The sequence below is a fragment of the Mobula birostris genome, chromosome 5 (genome assembly GCF_030028105.1).
Source record: "Mobula birostris isolate sMobBir1 chromosome 5, sMobBir1.hap1, whole genome shotgun sequence".
In the NCBI taxonomy this organism is placed as follows: Eukaryota; Metazoa; Chordata; class Chondrichthyes; order Myliobatiformes; family Myliobatidae; genus Mobula; species Mobula birostris.
Window position 1 is genome coordinate 125,782,965 of NC_092374.1, and position 22,986 is coordinate 125,805,950.

The window sequence follows — 22,986 nt, forward strand, 5'->3', positions numbered from 1 at the left end:
GGAAAACGCTAAACAAAAAATAGTAACATAGAACATAGAATAGTACAGCATAGTACAGGCCTTTCAGCCCACAATGTTGTGCCGACCCTCAAACCCTGCCTCCCATATAACCCCCCACCTTAAATTCCTCCATATACCTTTCACTAGTGTATCTGCCTCCACCACTGATTCAGGCAGTGCATTCCAAGCACCAACCACTCTCTGAGTAAAAATCCTTCCTCTAATATCCCCCTTGAACTTCTCACCCCTTACCTTAAAGCCATGTCTTCTTGTATTGAGCAGTGGTGCCCTGGGGAAGAGGCGCTGGTTATCCACGCTATCTATTCCTCTTAATATCTTGTATACCTCTATCATGTCTCCTCTCATCCTCCTTCTCTCCAAAGAGTAAAGCCCTAGCTCCCTTAATCTCTGATCATAATGCATACTCTCTAAACCAGGCAGCATCCTGGTAAATCTCCTCTGTACCCTTTCCAATGTTTCCACATCCTTACTATAGTGAGGCGACCAGAAATGGACACAGTACTCCCAAGTGTTGCCTAACCAGAGTTTTATAGAGCTGCATCATTACCTCACGACTCTTAAATTCTATCCCTCGACTTATGAAAGCTAACACCTCATAAGCTTTCTTAACTACCCTATCTACCTGTGAGGCAACTTTCAGGGATCTGTGGACATGTACCCCGAGATCCCTCTGCTCCTCCACACTACCAAGTATCCTGCCATTTACTTTGTACTCTGCCTTGGAGTTTGTCCTTCCAAAGTGTACCACCTCACACTTGTCCGGGTTGAATTCCATCTGCACTTCTCAGCCCACTTCTGTATCCTATCATTTCCTATGAAATCCTATAGATTTGGCTTCTGGATCATATTTTAATAGGCAGGTGGCCATGTTTAAAATATAGCTCAGGAAGAATAAGTTTCTTTTCAGATGTTCCTAGTTGTTCCTAGGTTGAAATTATACAAGTATAGTAAACACTTCAAAAGTTTGCAAAATTTGAAGTGCAAGCTGTCTCGGTTACAAAGGCAAGTTTCTGTTCAGTCTGTTAGAAGCCCAGGTGAAAAGTTGTTAAAATTCAACACTTTTTAAAATGAGGGCATTAATGGTCACATTTGGCAAGATTTAACATTTACTAAGAAATTAACTTTTCCAGTAAAGCTAGTGTAGTTCCTCATATATTCTTTGTTCAGTTCTTTGTATTACTCACACTGGCATTGTTACCACATTTACATATATCAAGGAATATATTTGAAAGCAAAGAGATAATATAAACTGATTTTATTTCATTGATCTATGGAAGATTTTAAGTGTGTGCAAATGAATTTGAACGCCAAACTTAACCTAAACCTGACTTTGCAGAATGTGTACAGTGGCACGTGTTGTCTTTTGCATCCAAATCTGAAGCTCTCCTTGATGTTCAACTTGTGTGATTTATTATTTATTTTGAATTTCCTTCCTCTACCTTTTTATCAATAGTGATCTAATATTATGGAAACACTGTAACCCCAACACTTGTGGGCTTGCGTCTTATGTTTAATGTTTAATGGTGTGTCTGCTGGAAGTAAGATATTTTCTATTGGAAGGAGAGTTGCTCTGGAGCTAAACTAGAATAGTTGTTTCATGAATGATTGAGATCTTTTATCATACATGCATAGAAAGTAGTCTGTATGGCTTGGGTATACTTTTCGATCACTGATGGAGAGTGAGGTGATTAATTTTTTACACAAAATTTGGAAATTTATATTTGATTATAAGGCAGAATTGGATAAACTTAGTAGTTAGCTTTTGGCCTGTGAACATAGGAATGATTCTGTTATGGGAAACCTAAATAGGGAGGTGCTGAGAACTTTTTTAAGTTGGATTCACAAAAATGTCACTGGGTTTAGGGAATTTGAGTTATAAGAAGAGGCTAGATGGGCTGGGACTTCTCTTTCCTGGAGCATACGAGGCTGAGGAGTGACAATGGAAGTATATAAAATCATAAAAGGTACAGTTAAGGTGAATGGCCTCAGTCTGTTTCCCAGACCAGGGAAGAGAATTAAAAAGGGATCCGAGGGGCAGGTTTTTAAAAGGGTATAGTTAAAACATTTAAAAGACATTTATACAGATAAATGGATAAAGTTTAATTGGAATATGGGCCAACTTAAGACAAGAGGGGCAAACTCAGGTAGACAAATTGGTCAGCACAGACTAATTGTTTCAATGCTGTGTGATTCTTTATCTCTATTAATGGCACACACATTTTACTCGTTCTGAGTGACTGACTGAAATGTTAACTTCTGGTTCTCTCTCCACAGATATAGCCAGAGTACTTCCAGAATATTTAGTTTTGTTTCAGATTTCCAATACTTGAGTTAAGGAAACAAAATAACACATTTCCTGCTAGTTTCATAATTCTATTTATAGTTCTTAAATTCCTTTTATGTGGATCCTTCCAAAATTGTTTTTCCTCATCTTCCTTTCAGGGTTCTCTGACAGACTATCTGAAGGCCAATGTAGTTTCCTGGAATGAACTGTGTCATATTGCTGAGAGCATGGCAAGAGGACTAGCTTATCTTCACGAAGATAAACCTGGTTTAAAAGATGGACATAAGCCAGCCATTGCTCATAGGTATGATCCATGGAAGTTTATATAACTTCTTTTAAGGTTCATTAAATAAGCAGTTGAATTTAGACTCTGGTCCAGAATGGAAAATTCTGACAATTTAAGATGCATTTAGATAGCCACATAGAGAGGAAGGGTTTGGCAGATTATGGACTGAACACAGGCAACTGGGACGAGCAGGAAGAATGCTGTGATTGGCATGAACCATTTCGGCCAGCGGGCCTGTTCCTGTGCTGAGTGATATATGAAATTTTGTTCTTGTTGAGCTGCCATTATTCTTTACCTGTTTTTCTATCTAGCTGCATGTTTACCTCTGAGTTACAAGCTTATATTTCCAAATGTTGCAGATTTTGACCATAGATCTAGATTTTCTATTTTATAATCGCGTTATCATTAACTGACACAGTACAAAAAAGGCCCTTTAGAACTGATTCTAAAAGGTTTAGGACCTAGATGGACATTATGGCATTACTCAAAAGTAATTCTGGCTAACATTTGTTTTCCAAAAAAAAACAAACTTCAGCTGGTCATTGATTTTGCAGTGTATGAAATGGCTGCTTCAGTTACCAGTGCAAGTTACTAATTTTTTTTTAAATTATGCATTGTAAATGAACTGACTTAGATCTATGATCTGTATCTATATTGAGGAGTGTGTATTTCTTGTCTGAACAGGGACTTCAAGAGTAAAAATGTGCTGCTGAAAAACAATCTCACTGCCTGTATAGGAGATTTTGGTTTAGCTTTGAGATTTGAAGCTGGGAAGTCAGCAGGTGATACACATGGCCAGGTATGAGTTGCTAAAGCATGATTTAGTCAAGATTTTCTCTTGATATATTTTTTAAAAAGCTATTTTGTGTGTGTTACTTGTACCTTAGATATTCTTAAAGGAATTACAAATACGATGAATTTGGTACAAAATACCACGCACATGCATACCAGCCTGCATCACAGCCTGGTATGGAAATACCAATGCCCTTCAATGGAAAATCCTACAAAAAGTAGTTGATATGGCCCAGTCCATCACAAGCAAAGGCCTCCCCATGGTTGAACACATCTACACTGAGTGTTGTCGTAGGAAAGCAGAATCCATCATCGGGGTCCCCACAATCCAGGTCATGCTCTCTTCTCACTGTTGCCATCAGGAAGGTGCAGGAGCCTCAAGACTCACACCACCAGGTTCAGGAACAATTACTACCCCACAACCATCAGGCTCTTGAACTAAAGGGGATAACCTCAGTCAATTTCACTTGCCCTATCACTGAAATATTCCCACAACCTATGGACTCACGTTCAAGGACTTATTTATTTAATGCTTATTGATTTATTAGTATTATTTTGTTCTTTTTTCTATTTGCAGTTTGTTGTCTTTTGTACACTGCTTGTACTCCCAGTTGGTGTGGTCTTTCATTGATTCTGTTATGGTTATTGGATTTATTGAGTATACCCACAAGGTAATGAACCTCAGGGGTCATATGGTGACATATATGTACTTTGATAATAAATTTGCTTTGAACTTTGAAATCTTAAATTTCAGTTTAAGATCTTAATTTCAGTTTAAAATCATAAATTTTTGGTTAAAGATGTCACTTGTAACAAGGTACAGTACAAAATTTTTGTTTAGTATGCAATTATATAGACCATTCCATTTCATTGAGGTTGTACAACGGAAAGCAATGACGAAGTGCAGAATAAATTGTTGAGTTACAAATGAAGTGCAGTGCAGGCAGGCAGTTTGGTGCAAGGTTTTACTTTACTAGGTTGATAATGAGGTCAAAAGTGCATCTTATCGTATTAGGGGCTGTTCTCACAATTACAGAATAGAAGTTGTCCTAGAGCCTGGTGGTATGTACCTAATGGGAGGTGAATTTGATTCATAATCAGAATCACCTTTAATATCACTGGCTTATGCCGTGAAATTTGTTTTGTAGCGGCAGTATAGTGCAATACATAATTTTAAAAAAACTATAAATTACATTAAAAATACAGTATTGTGCAGAAATCTTGGGCACATATATATGTAGCTAGGGTGCCTGAGACTTTTAGACAGTGCTGTATTTGTTAATATGAAACTGAGAGCGAGTTTGCGAATCTGGCAGGAGCAAAGGATGTTGGGAATGGTGAGGGTGGTACGCATTAGGAGGGGTGTGGAACAGGTGGCAGAAAAGGAGTGCCAGGACAGGGATGGCACAGGTGTACATACCAGCCCTAGGACTCCAGGCAAGGTCATCTGATTCCAAAAAACTGATTTATTAATCATTACAGAACGTCTCTCTAGTGCTTCCTGATCCCCTTCCCTCTCCCCTCCCCTTTTCTCTGTCTTCTTTCCCACTCTGAGTCCACAATAGAGACCCATATCAGAATCAGGTTTATCATCACTCACATATGTCATGACTTTTTTTGTGACGGCAGTACAGTGCAATACATAAAATTACTGCAGTACTGTACAAAAGTGTTGGGCATCCTATATGTGCCTAAGACTTTTACACAGCTCTCTATGTATGTGTGTCTACATTTACAGAATAGGTAATGTAAAAAGAGAACAAAAAAAAATGGTGAGGTAGTGTACATGGCTTCATTGTCCATTCAGAAATGGAAGGTGAAAAAGCTGTTCCTGCAACATTGTGTGTGTCTTCAGGCTCTATATCTCCTCCCTGATGTAGACATTTCAGTGGAAATGATGCAAGCCCTAGAAGATCTGGGCATAGGTATTCTTTTTGAACTGTTTAATGGCATTTATGAGTCTGGTGTATTGCCTGGCAATCTCTTGAAATCAGTGTTTATAACTCTGCCAAAAATTCCTGGAACTATTGACTGTGAAAATTCTAGAACAATCAGTCTTATGAGTCACATAATAAAGATTTTGTTCAGAATTGTTCTGAGTCAAATTAAAAATAAGTTAAGGCCAGAAACTTCTAAACTGCAATATGGGTTTATTGAGGATAGAGGAACTAGGAACGCAATTTTCATACTACGAATGCTTTCAGAAAGAGCAATTCAATATCAAAATGATGTCTTTTTATGTTTTATTAATTTCACTAAAGCATTCAACAAAATGCAACGTGAAGAATTATTTCAAATTCTCACTAAACTAAACATAGACAGAAGGGACCAAGAACTGCTTCAAAATTTATATTGGAATCAAACGGTGGCGGTAAAAATTGATGATAATATAAGCTGTTGGACTAAAATTCAAAGCGGAGTTAGATAGGATGCATTACCTCACCGGAATTATTTAATAGCTAGAGCGAAATGATTCTCAGAGAAATAGAAGATCTAGATTGTTAACGTCAACAATATAAGATGTGCAGACAATACCACCCGAATAGCAAGTGCTGCAGAAGACCCTACAAATCCTCCTAGACAAAGTAGTACAAACAAGTGCAGATTTTGGTCTAACCATCAACTGTTATAGATAAAAAAAAATATGGTAATATCTAAACAGCAGGATACTCCCAACTGCCAATTGTACATCGGTAACCAAGTGATTGAACAAAAGACCAGCTTTAATTACCTTGGTAGTTTTATATTACAAGATGCTAGAAGTAAAGTAGAAATAAAAAGAAGAATTGCCATTGCCAAAACCAACTTCCAAAAAGTGAAACCCATTTTTACCAACAGACACATTTCTATGACAACAAGGCTGAGGCTACTAAAATATTACATCTGGTCAATCTTGCTGTATGCTTCTGAAACATGGACTATAACACCAGAACTCCAAAGAAACTTAGAAGCAACAGAAATGTGGTTTCTTAGGAGAATGCTGAAAATACCATATAGAGATAGGGTAACTAATGAGACAGTATTCCAACGTGCCCATACAAAAAGATCTTTAATGAGAACATTAAATGAGAGGAAACTTAAATTTCCTGGGCAATGTCATCAGAAAGGGAGAAATAGAATGCCTTACATTACAAGGCCATATGCCTGGGAAACGCGATAGAGGAAGGCAAAAAAGAAAATATATGGACACTGTGAAAGAACTAACAGATCTAAATGTGCGAGATATCATTGACGCTGCAAGGGATCATTCGATGTGGAGAGCCATGATCACCCAAGCATGTAACACGCAAGGCACATAAAGAAGAAGAAGAAAATGTAGTAATAAGAAGTCCTGGGTGATGGGAGTCCTTAATGATGGGTACCACCTTTCCGAGGCATCACCTTTTGGAGATGTCCTCGATGTAAAGGAGTCTAATGGCCATGATGGAGTTGGCTGAGTGTATAATTTTTGCAGCTTTTTCTGATCCCGTGCAGTAGTCCCTCCATACCAGACAGGGTGGATGGGGCAGTTGGTTATGTTGATTGCTTTACTGGCGCAGTAAGAAATGTTGAGAGTCCATGGAGGGAAGGTTGGTTTTGTGATGTGTTGAGCTGTGTCCACAACTATCAGAATCAGCTTTATTATTACTGACTTATGTAGCATGAGATGTATTGCTTTGTAGAGCAGTACAGTGCAGAAAAAAATTACTATGCATTACAAACTTAATTAATGCAAAAAAAAGGAATGGAGGATATGGACTATTCAGAAATCTGATGGCAGAAGGAGAGCAGCTGTTCCTAAATTGCTGAGTGAGGGTCTTCCAGCTCCTGTAACTGTCTCTCCAATGGTAGTAATAAGAGAGCATGTCCCAATTGGTGAGGATCCTTACTAATGATGCTGCTTTCTTAAGGCATCGTCTTTTAAAGAGGTCTTCAGTGGTGGTGAGGGTTGTATCCTTGATGGAGCTGCCTGAGACTACCTATCTCTTCAGCCTCTTGCGATACTGGGGATTTAAGCTTCCATACCAGGTTGTGATGCATCCAGTCAGAATGCTCTCCACTGCACATCAATAGAAATTTACAACAAAAACTTACAAAATTTCAAGGCTCAGCATGTTGATCAGCATCTGCAAGGGTGGGGAGGGGGAAAGGAATTGCAGAGATTGAGTGCAGATCTATCTATCTTTTATCTCCCATTGAACTAAGAACCTACCATAGAACATTAGGTCTATATTTTGCATTTGGACAAATGTTCATAACATAGCTCCTTATTGGAATAATGATGTGGCTGGTTTAGCTGTTACATTTGCTACAATATTATGATTACATTTAAAAGCAAATGGAGAGCTTTGTGAATGCTGAAAGGTCTTGAGAAGCTATGTAAGACACATTACTCTTTCTTCAACAAAAATTGTATATTTAAGATTTTTAAATACATGTACTTCTGCTTCTTTCAAGGTTGGCACCAGAAGGTACATGGCTCCAGAGGTCTTGGAAGGTGCCATTAACTTTCAACGTGATGCATTCCTCAGGATAGATATGTATTCAGTGGGTCTTGTGCTCTGGGAATTGGCATCAAGGTGCACAGCTACTGATGGTAAGTGTGGCTTTAATCATAACAATTGTGAAAAGGTACGTGGTTGCCTCTCAATACAGTTAAAATTTACAAGTGGCAATTTACAATAAGCTTTTTATTTTGCTGGAACTTTGGAAATCTAATGCTGGTTTGGTGGTTGTCTTAAAAACTATTATTTTGAACTTAGTGCATGGAACTGAGCTGTTCTCATCTGATCTTTGCTGCAGCTTGCACTTATCCCATCAACAGCTGTGCCTTCCACCACATCTAGTTTTACAATTTATTTCCCTGGGTTTGGCCAGCTGTCTTTCAAGTTCTTCCATTCTATTAAGCACAACTGCTTCCTGTGTCAAAAATGCCTTTCTCTCAAAAAAAAGAGATAAGATCTGACTGCATGGAAATGGCTTTAACATTAACCATAAAGCATCCATCTATACTAATAATATTTTAAACTTTTTGCATCTTCATCTACGTACTTTGGGCAATCATACAGACTCCCTTGATGCTCAATTGGAAACTCACTCACGTGTCAAAAATGTTGAGGTTTCAAATCTCACTGAAGAGCCTTGAACACCAGGGTTGAGTTTGAGGCCAGTTCTCCATTATGATGATGAGGAAGTACTGCACTGATAATTGTTTTACTGATTGAGTCATGTTTGTTCCACTTAGATGAAGTAGGGCAATTATTCCTGGCTAATATTTAGTATTCAATTGTTCTTAAAAAAAATGACTGTCATTACTTGGTGAGTATCAAAAGTCAGCAGAAGGTTGTCATATAGAAATTCATAGTCATATATATTATGTTTCCAAAAATGATTGCATGTTAACAGCGAATGCACTTAAGAATGTAGTTTTATTAGCTACAGTGCACATTGGGATAATTAAGGGTTGTGAAATAAGCAAGAGTAATGGAAATTTTTCTTTCTTGGCTCAAGCCCATGTCAACAGAATGTTCCTGCACAGAAAGCTACTAGGACAGCACTGCAATTAACTTGGCGTATTCATCAAAATATTGAAAAACAGACAGTCAGTTTCACAGTTTATCTCTTATTCAGCAAGTTCTTTCACTTCCTTCACAGAATTATACAGCTTGAAGAGCCATCCAACAAGCAAATAGTTTCCCTACCCCCATCCCAACCACTATCTAAGAATTTAAGAATTATTGCTAAACACAACCTTCTGTATTAGGTAATGAAAGTTGTTCAGTTTAGTTATTGGTATCCCAAGTTACGTTCGTTCTTTTGCTTGTCATCATGTTTAAACTTGAAGCATTTTTGTAAATTGTCTTAAGTGTGAGCTGTTGTTGACCTGTGAAATATACCAAGTACTACCATTTGACAACAATAATATAGCATGCTTGAGGTCAATTTCATGTTAAAGTAATCACATCTCTAGTGCATTTACCTTTGTAAGCAGTTTCTCACCAGTTAGTTTTGGAAAGCAAGCTGGAGAGGCTCATGACTGAGGTCATTTTATGACCTTGGAAAGGCATAGGTAGAGTAAACATGGGTCCTGTAATGGGAGAGTCGAGGGCCCGAGGGCACAGCCTCAGATATCCCCTTAGAACAGAAATGAGGAATTTCTTTAGCGGAAAGGTGGTGAATCTTTGCAGTTCATTGTTACAGACAGCTGTGGAGCCCAGCTCATTACGTATATTTAAAGTGGAGGTTGATAAGTTCTTGATTAGTAAGAACGCCAAGGAGAGAAAGCAGGAGAATGAGGTTGAGAGGGATAATAGTAAGCCATGATAGAATGATGGAACAGACTCGATGGGCCAAATGGCCTAATTCTGCTCTTGTGTCTTATGCCTTGTGGTCTTATTCCAGCAAGAAAGAAAAATTCCTTCAGAGTAGAGTTTTTTTAATATACGGACTCTGTCATCAATTATCACTTCATTACTTCCTTGATTTTAGCTGTGCATTTTCCAGAGTATAAATAGGAAGTTATCAATTAATGTGTTTTGAAAGGAGAATTATACTGTTTACTTTTTAACTTGTTTTGTAAATGCACCTTATTATTTATTAGTATAATTTATTTGTTGTGATATTATTTTGTGTTGTGTGGGTGAGTTATATCTACTGTCTGGTGCACCTTGGTCCGGAGGAACAGTGTTTTGTTTGGCGGTATACATGTATATGGTTGAATGGCAATGCACTGAACTTGAGCTAGTACTATTATTTTAGATTTCCAATTATCTACAAATACTCAGTAAGCAAGCATTCAAGAAATTTGTGGCATCTTTTGTAAGTATACCTCTTTGAACTTGATGAAGACAGGTCAAAATAGCATAACTGCTTTATTTCCCAACTTGTTGAGCAAATGAACCTCGGTTGTGACTAGATTCAGTAAGCTCACTTAGTACAAACATCTAATCAAAGTAAAATGCAAAATCTGTGAAAATAATCAGGTTTCAAAATGCTTTGACAGTGATTTGAATACTGGTCACCAAGAAGCTGGAGGAATGATGCAGCAGCAGTGAGAAAGGAAATAACAATAAATTTTCAAGGGAAATGGCAAGTGACTTGGAAGATGCTTGCAGGTGATCCAAGGTGATCTGTCCAATTGGATGCAAAATCAGCATAAAGTTAGACAGAGGATAGTTGTGGAGGGATGTCTTTCCGGTTGAACATATATGACCATTGGTTTTGTAACTCCAAAACATTAAACTAATTCAAAGGTAGACACAGGAGTCTGATATGCGAGTCTCACTTTGTGTTTATTTTAAGCAAGGTGTGCATGTTTCGGATGCTAATGCGATAACGTATGTAAGTCATGTATTTATACATATAACCTGTAATGAATTGCTTAAACAATGCTTAATAAATATATATCTCACACACACACACACACACACACACACACACACACACACACACACACACACACGACAATAAACTGGACTGGTCAAAGTACACTGAAGCTGTCCACAAGAAGGGTCAGAGCTGACTCTATTTCCTGAGGAGACTGAGGTCCTTTAACATCAGTTGGACGATGCTGAAGATGTTCACGAGTCTGATGGCCAGTGCTATCATGTTTGCTGTTGTGTGCTGGGGCAGCAGGCTGAGGATAGCAGACACCAACAGAATCAACAAACTCATTCATAAGGCCAGTGATGCTGTGGGGATGGAACTGGACTCTCTGACGGTGGTGTCTGAAAAGAGGATGCTGTCCAAGTTGCATGCCATCCTGGACAACGTCTCCCATCCACAACATAATGTACTGGGTCGGGCACAGGAGTACCATTCCACCGAGATGCAACACAGAGCGTCATAGGAAGTCATTCCTGCCTGTGGCCATCAAACTTTACAACTCCTCTCTTGGAGGGTCAGTCACTCTGAGCCAATAGGCTGGTCCTGGACTTATTTCCTGGAAAAATTTACATATTACTATATAATTATTTATGGTGCAACTGTAATGAAAACCTATTTCCCCCAGGATCAATAAAGTATGACTATGACACACACACACACACACACACACACACACACACACACACACACACACACACACACCCCTTACTCATAATACTGAAATATTAAATGCACAACAGTATAAAAAGGGATTGTCGTTGAGACCTTTTGTTGTTTGTGACGGTGGATATGCAATGGCAAGCGTTTAAAGATCACATGGATGAACTACAACAATTGTTCATCCCAGTTTGGCAAAAGAATAAATCAAGGAAGGTAGTGCACCCGTGGCTGACAAGGGAAATTAGGGATAGTATCATTTCCAAAGGAGAAGCATACAAATTAGCCAGAGAAAGCAGCTCACCTGAGGACTGGGAGAAATTCAGAGTCCAGCAGAGGAGGACAAAGGACTTAATTAGGAAAGGGAAAAAAGATTATGAGAGAAAACTGGCAGGGAACATAAAAACTGACTGTAAAAGCTTTATAGATATGTGAAAAGAAAAAGATTGGTTAAGACAAATGTAGGTCCCCTACAGACAGAAACAGGTGAATTGATTATGGGGAACAAGGACATGGCAGACCAATTGAATAACTATTTTGGTTCTGTCTTCACTAAGGAGAACATAAATAATCTTCCGGAAATAGTAGGGGACAGAGGGTCTAGTGAGGTGGTGGAACTGAGGGAAATATGTTAGTAGGGAAGTGGTATTAGGTAAATTGAGGAGATTAAAGGCAGATAAATCCTCAGGGCCAGATGGTCTGCATCCCAGAGTGCTTAAGGAAGTAGCCCAAGAAATAGTGGATGCATTAGTGATAATTTTTCAAAACTCTTTAGATTCTGGACTAGTTCCCGAGGATTGGAGGGTGGCTAATGTAACCCCGCTTTTAAAAACAGAGGGAGAGAGAAACCAGGGAATTATAGACCGGTTAGCCTAACATCGGTGGTGGGGAAAATGCTGGAGTCAGTTATCAAAGATGTGATAACAGCGCATTTGGAAAGCGGTGAAATCATCGGACAAAATCATATGGATTTGTGAAAGGAAAATCATGTCTGACAAATCTCATAAAATTTTTTGAGGATGTAACTAGTAGAGTGGATAGGGGAGAACCAGTGGATGTGGTATATTTGGATTTTCAAAAGGCCTTTGACGAGGTCCCACACAGGAGATTAGTGTGCAAACTTAAAGCACACGGTATTGGGGGTAAGGTATTGATGTGGATAGAGAATTGGTTGGCAGACAGGAAACGAAGAGTGGGAATAAACGGGACCTTTTCAGAATGGCAGGCAGTGACTAGTGGGTACCGCAAGGCTCAGTGCTGGGACCCCAGTTGTTTACAATATATATTAATGACTTGGATGAGGGAATTAAATGCAGCATCTCCAAGTTTGCGGATGACACGAAGCTGGGCGGCAGTGTTAGCTGTAAGGAGGATGCTAAGAGGATGCAGGGTGACTTAGATAGAAACATAGAAAATAGGTGCAGGAGTAGGCCATTTGGCCCTTCGAGCCTGCACCGCCATTTATTATGATCATGGCTGATCATCCAACTCAGAACCCCACCCCAGCCTTCCCTCCATACCCCCTGATCCCCATAGCCACAAGGGCCATATCTAACTCCCTCTTAAATATAGCCAATGAACTGGCCTCAACTGTTTCCTGTGGCAGAGAATTCCACAGATTCACCACTCTCTGTGTGAAGAAGTTTTTCCTAATCTCGGTCCTAAAAGGCTTCTCATTTGTCCTCAAACTGTGACCCCTTGTTCTGGACTTCCCCAACATCGGCAACAATCTTCCTGCATCTAGCCTGTCCAATCCCTTTAGGATTTTATACGTTTCAATCAGATCCCCCCTCAGTCTTCTAAATTCCAACGAGTACAAGCCCAGTTCATCCAGTCTTTCTTCATATGAAAGTCCTGCCATCCAGGAATCAATCTGGTGAACCTTCTTTGTACTCCCTCTATGGCAAGGATGTCTTTCCTCAGATTAGGGGACCAAAACTGCACACAATACTCCAGGTGTGGTCTCCTCAAGGCCTTGTACAACTGCAGTAGTACCTCCCTGCTCCTGTACTCGAATCCTCTCGCTATAAATGCCAGCATACCATTCGCCTTTTTCACCACCTGCTGTACCTGCATGCCCACTTTCAATGACTGGTGTATAATGACACCCAGGTCTCGTTGCACCTCCCCTTTTCCTAATCGGCCACCATTCAGATAATCTGTTTTCCTATTTTTGCCACCAAAGTGGATAACTTCACATTTATCCACATTAAATTGCATCTGCCATGAATTTGCCCACTCACCCAACCTATCCAAGTCACTCTGCATCCTCTTAGCATCCTCCTCACAGCTAACACTGCCACCCAGCTTCGTGTCATTCGCAAACTTGGAGATGCTGCATTTAATTCCCTCATCCAAGTCATTAATATATATTGTAAACAACTGGGGTCCCAGCACTGAGCCTTGCGGTACCCCACTAAGTCACCGCCTGCCATTCTGAAAAGGTCCCGTTTATTCCCACTCTTTGCTTCCTGTCTGCTAACCAATTCTCCATCCACATCAATACCTTACCCCCAATACCGTGTGCTTTAAGTTTGCACACTAATCTCCTGTGTGGGACCTTGTCAAAAGCCTTTTGAAAATCCAAATATACCACATCCACTGGTTCTCCCCTATCCACTCTACTAGTTACATCCTCAAAAAATTCTATGAGATTCATCAGACATGATTTTCCTTTCACAAATCCATGTTGACTTTGTCCGATGATTTCACCGCTTTCCAAATGTGCTGTTATCACATCTTTGATAACTGACTCCAGCAGTTTCCCCACCACTGACGTTAGGTTAGGTGAGTGGGCAAATTCATGGCAGATGCAATTTAATGTGGATAAATGTGAGGTTATCCACTTTGGTGGCAAAAACAGGAAAACAGATTATTATCTGAATGGTGGCTGATTAGGAAAAGGGGAGGTGCAACGAGACCTGGGTGTCATTATACACCAGTCATTGAAAGTGGGCATGCAGGTACAGCAGGCGGTGAAAAAGGCGAATGGTATGCTGGCATTTATAGCAAGAGGATTCGAGTACAGGAGCAGGGAGGTACTACTGCAGTTGTACAAGGCTTTGGTGAGACCACACCTGGAGTATTGTGTGCAGTTTTGGTCCCCTAATCTGAGGAAAGACATCCTTGCCATAGAGGGAGTACAAAGAAGGTTCACCAGATTGATTCCTGGGAAGGCAGGACTTTCATATGATGAAAGACTGGATCGACTTAGGCTTATACTCATTGGAATTTAGAAGATTGAGGGGGGATCTGATTGAAACGTATAAGATTCTAAAGGGATTGGACAGGCTAGATGCAGGAAGATTGTTCCTGATGTTGGGGAAGTCCAGGACAAGGGTCACAGTTTGAGGATAAATGAGAAGCCTTTTAGGACCGAGATTAGGAAAAACTTCTTCACACACAGAGTGGTGAATCTGTGGAATTCTCTGCCACAGGAAACAGTTGAGGCCAGTTCATTGGCTATATTTAAGAGGGAGTTAGATATGGCCCTTGTGGCTACGGGGGTCAGGGGGTATGGAGGGAAGGCTGGTGCAGGGTTCTGAGTTGGATGATGAGCCATGATCATAATAAATGGCGGTGCAGGCTCGAAGGGCCGAATGGCCTATTCCTGCACCTATTTTCTATGTTTCTATATTATCAACTTAAACTTGAGTGCAGGAGATGTGGTTAGTACGTTTTGTGAATGATCCAAAAATTGTTGGTGTTACAGATAGCAAGAACGGTTGTCTTAAGGCAATAAGATATACCTTGTATAGGATAACAGGATATAGATCAGGTGAAAAATGGCTGGAGAATAGGCTGAAGTAATTTTTAGCCTACCAGTGTACAGTGATACATTTTCCAATGTCAAATATGGGTAGAACATGCACACTAAATGATAGGACACGAGGTGATGAACAATGATATATGCATGCTAGTCTTCATAGGTTAGGGCACAGAATGTGAATTGAGATATTATATGGCAACTTTACTAAATACTGGTTATGCTGTACTTGTAGTATTGTGTGTAGCTTTGGCTGCTACACGATAGGAATAATGTGTTTGTGCTGGAGAGAGAGGCAGAGAAGACTTAGCAGGGCGTTGTGAGTAAAGGAGGTTAAGAGTGAGCTGCCAGAAAATTATCAGAAGCATAAATAAGGTAGCTAAGGAGGTTCCTATGGTAGGTAGTGCAGCAAAATGCTTTACCATCCACCGGGGTTCAATTCCCACCACTGACTGTAAGGAATTTGTATATTCTCCCCTGACCATGTCTGTTTCCTCCAAGTGCTCCAGTTTCCTCCCACGGTCCAAAGACATACTGGTTGGTAGGGTAATCAGCCATCGTGAATTGTCCCATAAGTAGGCTAAGGTTAGATTGGGGGACTGCTGGGCAATGCGGCTCTAAGGGCCAGAAGGACCTATTCCGTGCTGTCTCTCAGTAACTAAATAGATAAGCAAACAAACAAAGCTATCAAAAAATTAGAGCACAGATGAGAAGATTTTTTAAATGGGATCTGAGGGGAATATTTTTACACAGTGGTTGATGCCTGGCACTTGGTGCTGGAGGATTATGGTGGAGTTGGATTGAATGTTTGAGGCATTTACACCGGCAAAGAAGGACCCAAACCTAATGCAAATGGGTCAAAGCAGCGGGTATGAATGTGGTGTGTCAAAGCTGTGTTAGTTGTTGTTAGAGCTTTATTGTCATTGTGAGGACAATGAGATTGCAGTGCTCCTCCATTCAGTGTAAAATAGCATACTGGCAATTCAATTACTAAAAACACAATGACTGCATTTAAACTAAGGTCAGAGTTATTTAGCATGACATCTAAGTTACAACTGAATTAAAAGCAAACAATTCTAAAATTAACAGCAACAGAAGCTGCCAGTTTTGAGTATTGCACATGCCCATGTTATAAAATGCAATGATTAAATATGAAATAGCATCAGGAATTAAAGCTGATATTTAAAAAAGTTCTGAAATCAAAGGAAGGTAGCTGCCACATTAAATCTAAATATCGCACATACACCTATATTGTGCTTTCAAATTGTTCGTAGTGCCTTGAACTATCCATGGTTGGGGGACGGCATTGTTCAGTTGCATGGCTATCATTGGGGAAAAAGCTGTTTTTCAATCTGCATATCTGCAGAGGTATTTCTGTCAATCCTGCCAGATGGTAGAAGATTGAATAAGGCTCGTTTCTATGCTGTGTATCTGTCCCTTTAGTGATAGACTCATTAAGTATACGATAGCCTTCTCTGTCCTGGTTGTAGAGGTAGCTGGTCAGAGATGTTGAAGTCTTGATAGATTACTCCAATAGGTCTTGTGAATGATATACGTTTTATCCAAATGCCAGTTCTGGGTAGTGGTATGGTGTTGAAGTTAGTTGGGTAAATTGAGTTATTCTCTCACAGTCTGTAGATGCTGAAGAGGCCTCCTGAAATGGCAGCTGCCTTACACAGTGCCGAAAGTGCAGGCTCGGAGCAGTTGACACAGTATTTATGGTTATTATGACTGACACCCACCTTAGCTGATTGGCAAGGCACTCTATAATGATGCAGGGTGCAGTGAAGGAACAACAGTTAAGTTGCCCTGAGTAGTAGCCCAGAGGCCAGGGTCCAAGTCTCTGGCCTGGGGGAAATTTAAATTCCTCAGTTGCAGCTGAAGAATTTAAATTATTTAATAATATAGAATTTTGCAAAGCAATGTCTCATTCTGATCGCCACACAACAACAAAGATGTGATATCACCGGAGAGGTTACAGAGGAGATTCACCAGGATGTTGCCCTGAATGGAGCATTTTGGTTGTGCGAGGCTGCAGAGGCCAGGTCAATTTTCCCCAGAGCAGCGGAGGTTAAGAGGAGTTGTAATTAATGTATACATTAGTTATGAGGGGGTATAGAAAGGATGGACTGCAGGAAATCACAGTAGATAAAGCTAGAGGACATTGGAATTGGTTTATTATTGTCACATGTACAGAGTTAAAGAGAAAACCTTGTCTTATAGGGCAAGAGTTAGGAAATTTAGAAAGGATCTGAGGGAGATCCCAGAACGTCCTGGGATGCACTGCTTAAGAGTTCAAAGTAAATTTATTAATCAAAGTACATGTATGCTATGATATACTACCTTGAGATTCATTTTCTTTAAGGCATTTACAGGAAAAATAAAAGAATACAATAGAATTAACACAAAGCAATAGATAAACAAAGACTAACAAACAACCAATGTGCAAAAGAAAACAAACTGCAGATAAAAAAATAATGCTGAGAACATGAGTTATGAAGAGGAGATGTTCTCTGTTTTCGGAAAAATGCACAGTCAAAGGGCTGCCTGAAAATTGAATCTAATGAGTGAAGTTTTCCAAAGTGCCCCCAGCTTGTATTGCCTGTATAGGAAATATCAAGGGTCTGACAGGTTAGAATCCCTTGACCAACTGACAGAGCAGAATTGAGCAAGAAGGTGAGGGGAGGGATGGGGAAAGGCATGGCAAAAGTGAAAAAGAAAAATCAACTCTAACAAGTCATTGACATAAATGCAACCTTCATAATGTCACAGAAAAAAAATCAGATCCATGAAACTGCAGTATTTACTTTGGGTAGGTAAATATTAAAGGATAAAGGGTAGTGCAGCTGGTAGAGCTGCTGCCCGGTAGTTCCACTGACCTAGGTTTGATTCCAACCTACAGATTGTGTATTTTTGTTGTGACTATGTGTTTCATCCAGTTGCTCCTGTTTCCTCCACATCTCGAATGTGAGTGGGTTGCTAGGTTGAGTGGCCATCATAAATTGCCCCTATTGTAGCTGGATGATAGAATCTGGGGACAGTTGATGGAAAAATGTGGAGAGAATAAAAAATGGGATTAGTAGAAATGCATGCTTAATGGTTGATGTTGGCTCAGGGTAGATGGGTCTGTTTCCATGCTGGGTATTTTCTCACTTGTAGTTGATATTTCCCTTTTCATTTTTTGCCATGTCTGCCTTTTGCTCAATTTTGTCCTTTCAGTTGTTCAGAGGATATTAAGCTGTCAGTACCTGTGTATTTACCCACAAACACATAACTACATTTTGCTTATTAGCAAGTTATGCATACTTTATATATATTTTGCATCTTGGTATTTTTTGCTTGAGTATATTCAAATCTGATATTAGCAGTCATGATTTTCAAATTCAGGCTTAAAACCTCCTCATGATTGCTAAGTAGTTTTTTTGTTAAAAGTGCTAAATACATTCTTGGATTCACTTAAAAATATTTCCTTTGCAAGTTCATTATGATAAGGATTTTTCAGGACATCATCTTCATTTATCCAGAGATATTCTATTTTGAAGTTTGCTAAATGGTTTCAAGATCTGGTTAAGTATTACTGCATTACTTTAATTACTATATTACTAATCCTTAAACCAGCATAAATGTAATCCTGCTTTCATTTAGAACTATCAATGAACGTACTTCTTATTTGACCCTTAGGGCCAGTAGATGAATATATGTTGCCATTTGAAGAAGAAGTGGGACAGCATCCATCCCTTGAAGATATGCAAGAGGTGGTTGTGCACAAGAAGATGAGGCCTGTTTTTAGAGAATATTGGCAAAAGCATGCTGTAAGTGTATTTATCTGTAGATCATCAGAATCAGGTTTAACATCACTGGCATAAGTTGTTGCTTTTGTGGCGACAGTACAATGCAATACATAATAGAAAATAGCGCAAATTACAGTAAATATATATATTACAAAAATAGAAATAAAAATTGGTGAGCTACTGTTCAAGGGTTCAATGTCCATTCCAAAACTGGATGGCAGAAGCTGTTTCTGAATCGCTGAGTGTGTGCCTTCGGGCTTTTGTACCTCCTCCCTGATGATAGCAATGAGAAGAGGGTATGTCATGGATGGATGGGGCCCTTAATGATGGATGCCGTCTTTTTGAGGCATTACTCCTTGAAGCTGCCCTGGATACTACGGAGCCCAGTCCCATGATGGATCTTACTAGTTTACAACTTTCTGCAGCTTATTTCAATCCTAAGCAGTAGCCCCCCAACTCCCCTCTGTAGATGCTGCTTGACTTGCTAAGGTCCTCCAACATTTTGTGTTGTCTCATATGCCTCAAAAATTTTAAGTGCTGCAGCACTCATAAGTCTTGTTCCCTGCCATTTAAAAGAAGCTCAGTCTGAATATTTTTAGTTGTATGTTTTGGAAGTAATAGGCAGCATTATGGAAGATGAGCTGATGCTATTTAATAATGTCTTAGCGCTGTCTGCAGTCCTGGACAAATATTCATGAGACATGAGTTCAGTTCCCTCCATGACAGCTAGAGAGTCAAAACTCTGTTAATTAAATCATTTTGGATACCAAGGTGTTGTGTTTTGTATTCCAAAACACAAAACTAATTGAAAGATAACATGGAACCAGGAATAACAACATATGTATTCTAGTTTCATTTTTACTTTAGCAAGGCGTGCACTTGTGATGTGGAGACATGATGATGTATGCCATTCATGTACTTTTACATATAACCCATAAAGAATTATGTAAACAACAGAGTGCTTAATCAAACAATATATTTACTATGTTACTGAAATATTGAATACACAGCACTCCTCCCTGCCTAACTATAAACTCCAACAAAATATAGATTGCATCACAATTTGTATACATATATAACATATACAGAATACTATAAAATACAACTACTATTAAGGCATCTACGGTATAGTAAACTTTAAGTTGTCCTATTCTGGCCTAAAGATTAAATTGCTGTGGAGGGTGTCTTCCTCTTGTGAGATGTCTTCTTTTGTGATAAGGGGGTCAATCTGCTTGGCAGGTGAGAGTTGTGTCTGTGAAACAATCTTGGGCACTAGTTTCCTCTGTAGTGGTTGTAGGAGTTGACTCTGGAACTGCAGAAAGTGATTCTGACAGTTCTGGATGTTTTGGCATCCCAAACAGTGCATTGCAAACTCCTCCATTTGCTAATCTGTCCCAGGCCACTAGACAAACTTTTGAGCCAATGCTTTCATTTTGCCCACACCTAGATGACTGGCATGTAGCTCCTCCAACACTTTAGCTCTCAGTTTGGATGGTACAATAACACTCAATCCCCACATAATGCAACACCCGACTAGGTCAAGTTCCTTCTGACACTGGTAAAAATGGGGGAACTGTAATTTCTGTTGTACATTCCAACTGTTTCGAGTTGCTATGTGCACCTGAGACAGTGTGGACTCTTTTCTGTTTCCCTTTGGATCATCTCTGCTGTAATAGGGAGACTATCAACTTGCATTAGAGAGAATACATCAGAGGAGTGTCGTCTTAAGTAAATTTTTCAGGTATTTCCTTTTCCAAAGGTAAATGGGACAATCCACCAGCATTTCTATGATTGGTTGCCCTTTTGAATTCCATCTTGTTATTCCCACTTGTTTCCTCACGCTGTAAGCCATAATCGTCAAATCTTTTTCACGCTGTCTTGAGATTTTGGAGATGTTTCTTGCCACCCTTAACGATAACAATGAACACCAAGCGCCTGGGCCAATATCTACTTTGCCGAAGTGTTTCTCTCCAGAAAAGTTTGCATAGACAGCCTCAATCCTGGGCTATTTTCAGTACTGGGTTGATGGTGACCCTGAAAATCACTACAGATCATGACAGATCTATTCTTCTTGGCTACTTGGAACCACTGGTGTTGCCCATGGGCACCACTCAATTTTGGAAAGAATTCATTCAGCCTCCATACAATCTAGCTCACTGGCTACTCTATCATGGATGATATAAGGAAGTGCATAGGCTTTGTATTTGTAAAACTTGGGTATTTTATTTTCATTTAGCACTATTTTACCCTTGATATGTTTGAGTTTTCCAAAGCCATCTTTGCACACTGCTGTGGCATCATCCAGTACCTTTCTTAATTCACTTTCAATTGACTCTATTGCAGAGGATACGAATAGTGGATGGATCTCCAGTTAAGTTGTAGTTGTTTCAGCCAGTCACAGCCCCACAATGCTGGCCCTCCTGTTTTACCGCATACAAACTTGTTTTGTGTTTATTTCGCTGTTATGAATGTCATTCCCACAGGCGTTACCTTTTCTCTAGTATAAGTTCTTAGTTGGATATGTGCAGGCTTCAGTTCAGTATCTTTGAAATACTGTTCAAATACATTTTGTGGAATAACTGAAATAGCCGAGCCAGTGTCCATTCCATTATAATTAACTTGCTGTTCACTTCTGTTGTAAGCCATACTGCTTGTCACATGCAGATTCTCATATTGTAAATCTCAAGGCTACTCAGTTCTGTGTCACTCTCATCATTATCAGACTTTTCATCAATTCCATGCAGATTAGTGCTCTTTTTCTTTTCCCCGTGCAGCCTATTTATCTTTGTCTACCTGACATACTGTTTGTATGTGTCACTGTTTTGTTGCACTTTCTGCAATTTTCACCTTTAAACCTGCATTGGTCTGATGTATGGGAGCCCCTGCCACAATGGTAACACTATTTGTTCAGTCAAGCAAGTTTCTGTTTAGACATTACAATTTCTGACTGCAACTCAACTGCGCCTGTACCTGCGGTTTCCATTGATACAGTAATTTTAACTGCTTCTTTAAATGAGTTGTACTTCAGTTAGGAGCTGTTTTTGAATGCTGTCTTGCAAGATTCCACAAACTAAGCAACCTCTTAGTGCAGTGGTCCCCAACCTCCGGGCTACGGACTGATACCGATCCGCGAAACATGCAGGGGTGCCGTGGTAGCCAGGACGCACCCAGCAGATCTTTAAGAAAAAAGCCGAAATTAACAACCGTTGTTTATTTCGGCTTTTTTCTTAAAGCTGTGCTGGGTGCATCCGGGCTACTGCGGCACCCCTGCATGCTTCGCAGATCGGTATCAGTCCGCGGCCCGGAGGTTGGGGACCACTGTCTTAGTGCAACAATCACTGAACTGAACTCAGACAACTTGTTCAATTCAGGCGGATACGCTGAAATGGACTCTCCTTCCTTTTTGGTTCACTTATGAAACCTAAAGCATTCTGCAATCAACAGTGGTTTTGGTTTTTAAATGTTCCTGCATTATTTTCATGATATCAGCAAAGCTCATTTTGGCTGATTTGATTGGAGCAGTTAAACTTCTAAGCAAAGTGTATTCTCTTCCACCTTGTACACTCAGCAAAACTGGCATTCACTTCTCATTAGCTATTGTAATTTGCTTGAACGTACTGCTCAGTTAGTTTCATATACAGCAGCCAGTTATCTTTTGTGCAGCTGAACACATCCATCTTTCTGATGTAGCCAGCTATCTTGGCTTTTTAAAAAAAAAAGCATTATTATTATCAGCCAGTATTCACTGTTTATGAACCTATGGATTCGTACATTTTCTGCCTTTTTTTAAACTTGACCTGCTTTGTCCCCCTCCAAGTAAACCAAATACTGTGTTTTTAACTCAAATGTCTCGCTTTGCTTTTATTTTACTCTTAATGTGTCACTGCACTTCAACAGGAAGGTAGGTAGTCATCTTAGGTTCACTTAAAACTTCCTTATCGCCACTGTTATGCTTGTAATTCCAAAACATATAACTAATTAAAAGAAAACATGGAACCGGGAATAAGGTGTGTACTCTAGTTTT

At 39.7% G+C, this 22,986-nt stretch overlaps 1 protein-coding gene across 1 annotated transcript in view; it reads left to right on the top strand.

The window, feature by feature from the left end:
- acvr2aa (activin A receptor type 2Aa) overlaps nucleotides 1-22,986 on the top strand; it is a 146,878-nt gene that overhangs the window by 117,630 nt on the left and 6,262 nt on the right. Inside the window, exons 7-10 of the mRNA XM_072258626.1 lie at nucleotides 2,464-2,609; nucleotides 3,276-3,390; nucleotides 7,821-7,959; nucleotides 18,853-18,983. Coding sequence (XP_072114727.1) covers nucleotides 2,464-2,609; nucleotides 3,276-3,390; nucleotides 7,821-7,959; nucleotides 18,853-18,983 — 531 coding nt within the window. The remainder of the gene's footprint in view (nucleotides 1-2,463; nucleotides 2,610-3,275; nucleotides 3,391-7,820; nucleotides 7,960-18,852; nucleotides 18,984-22,986) is intronic.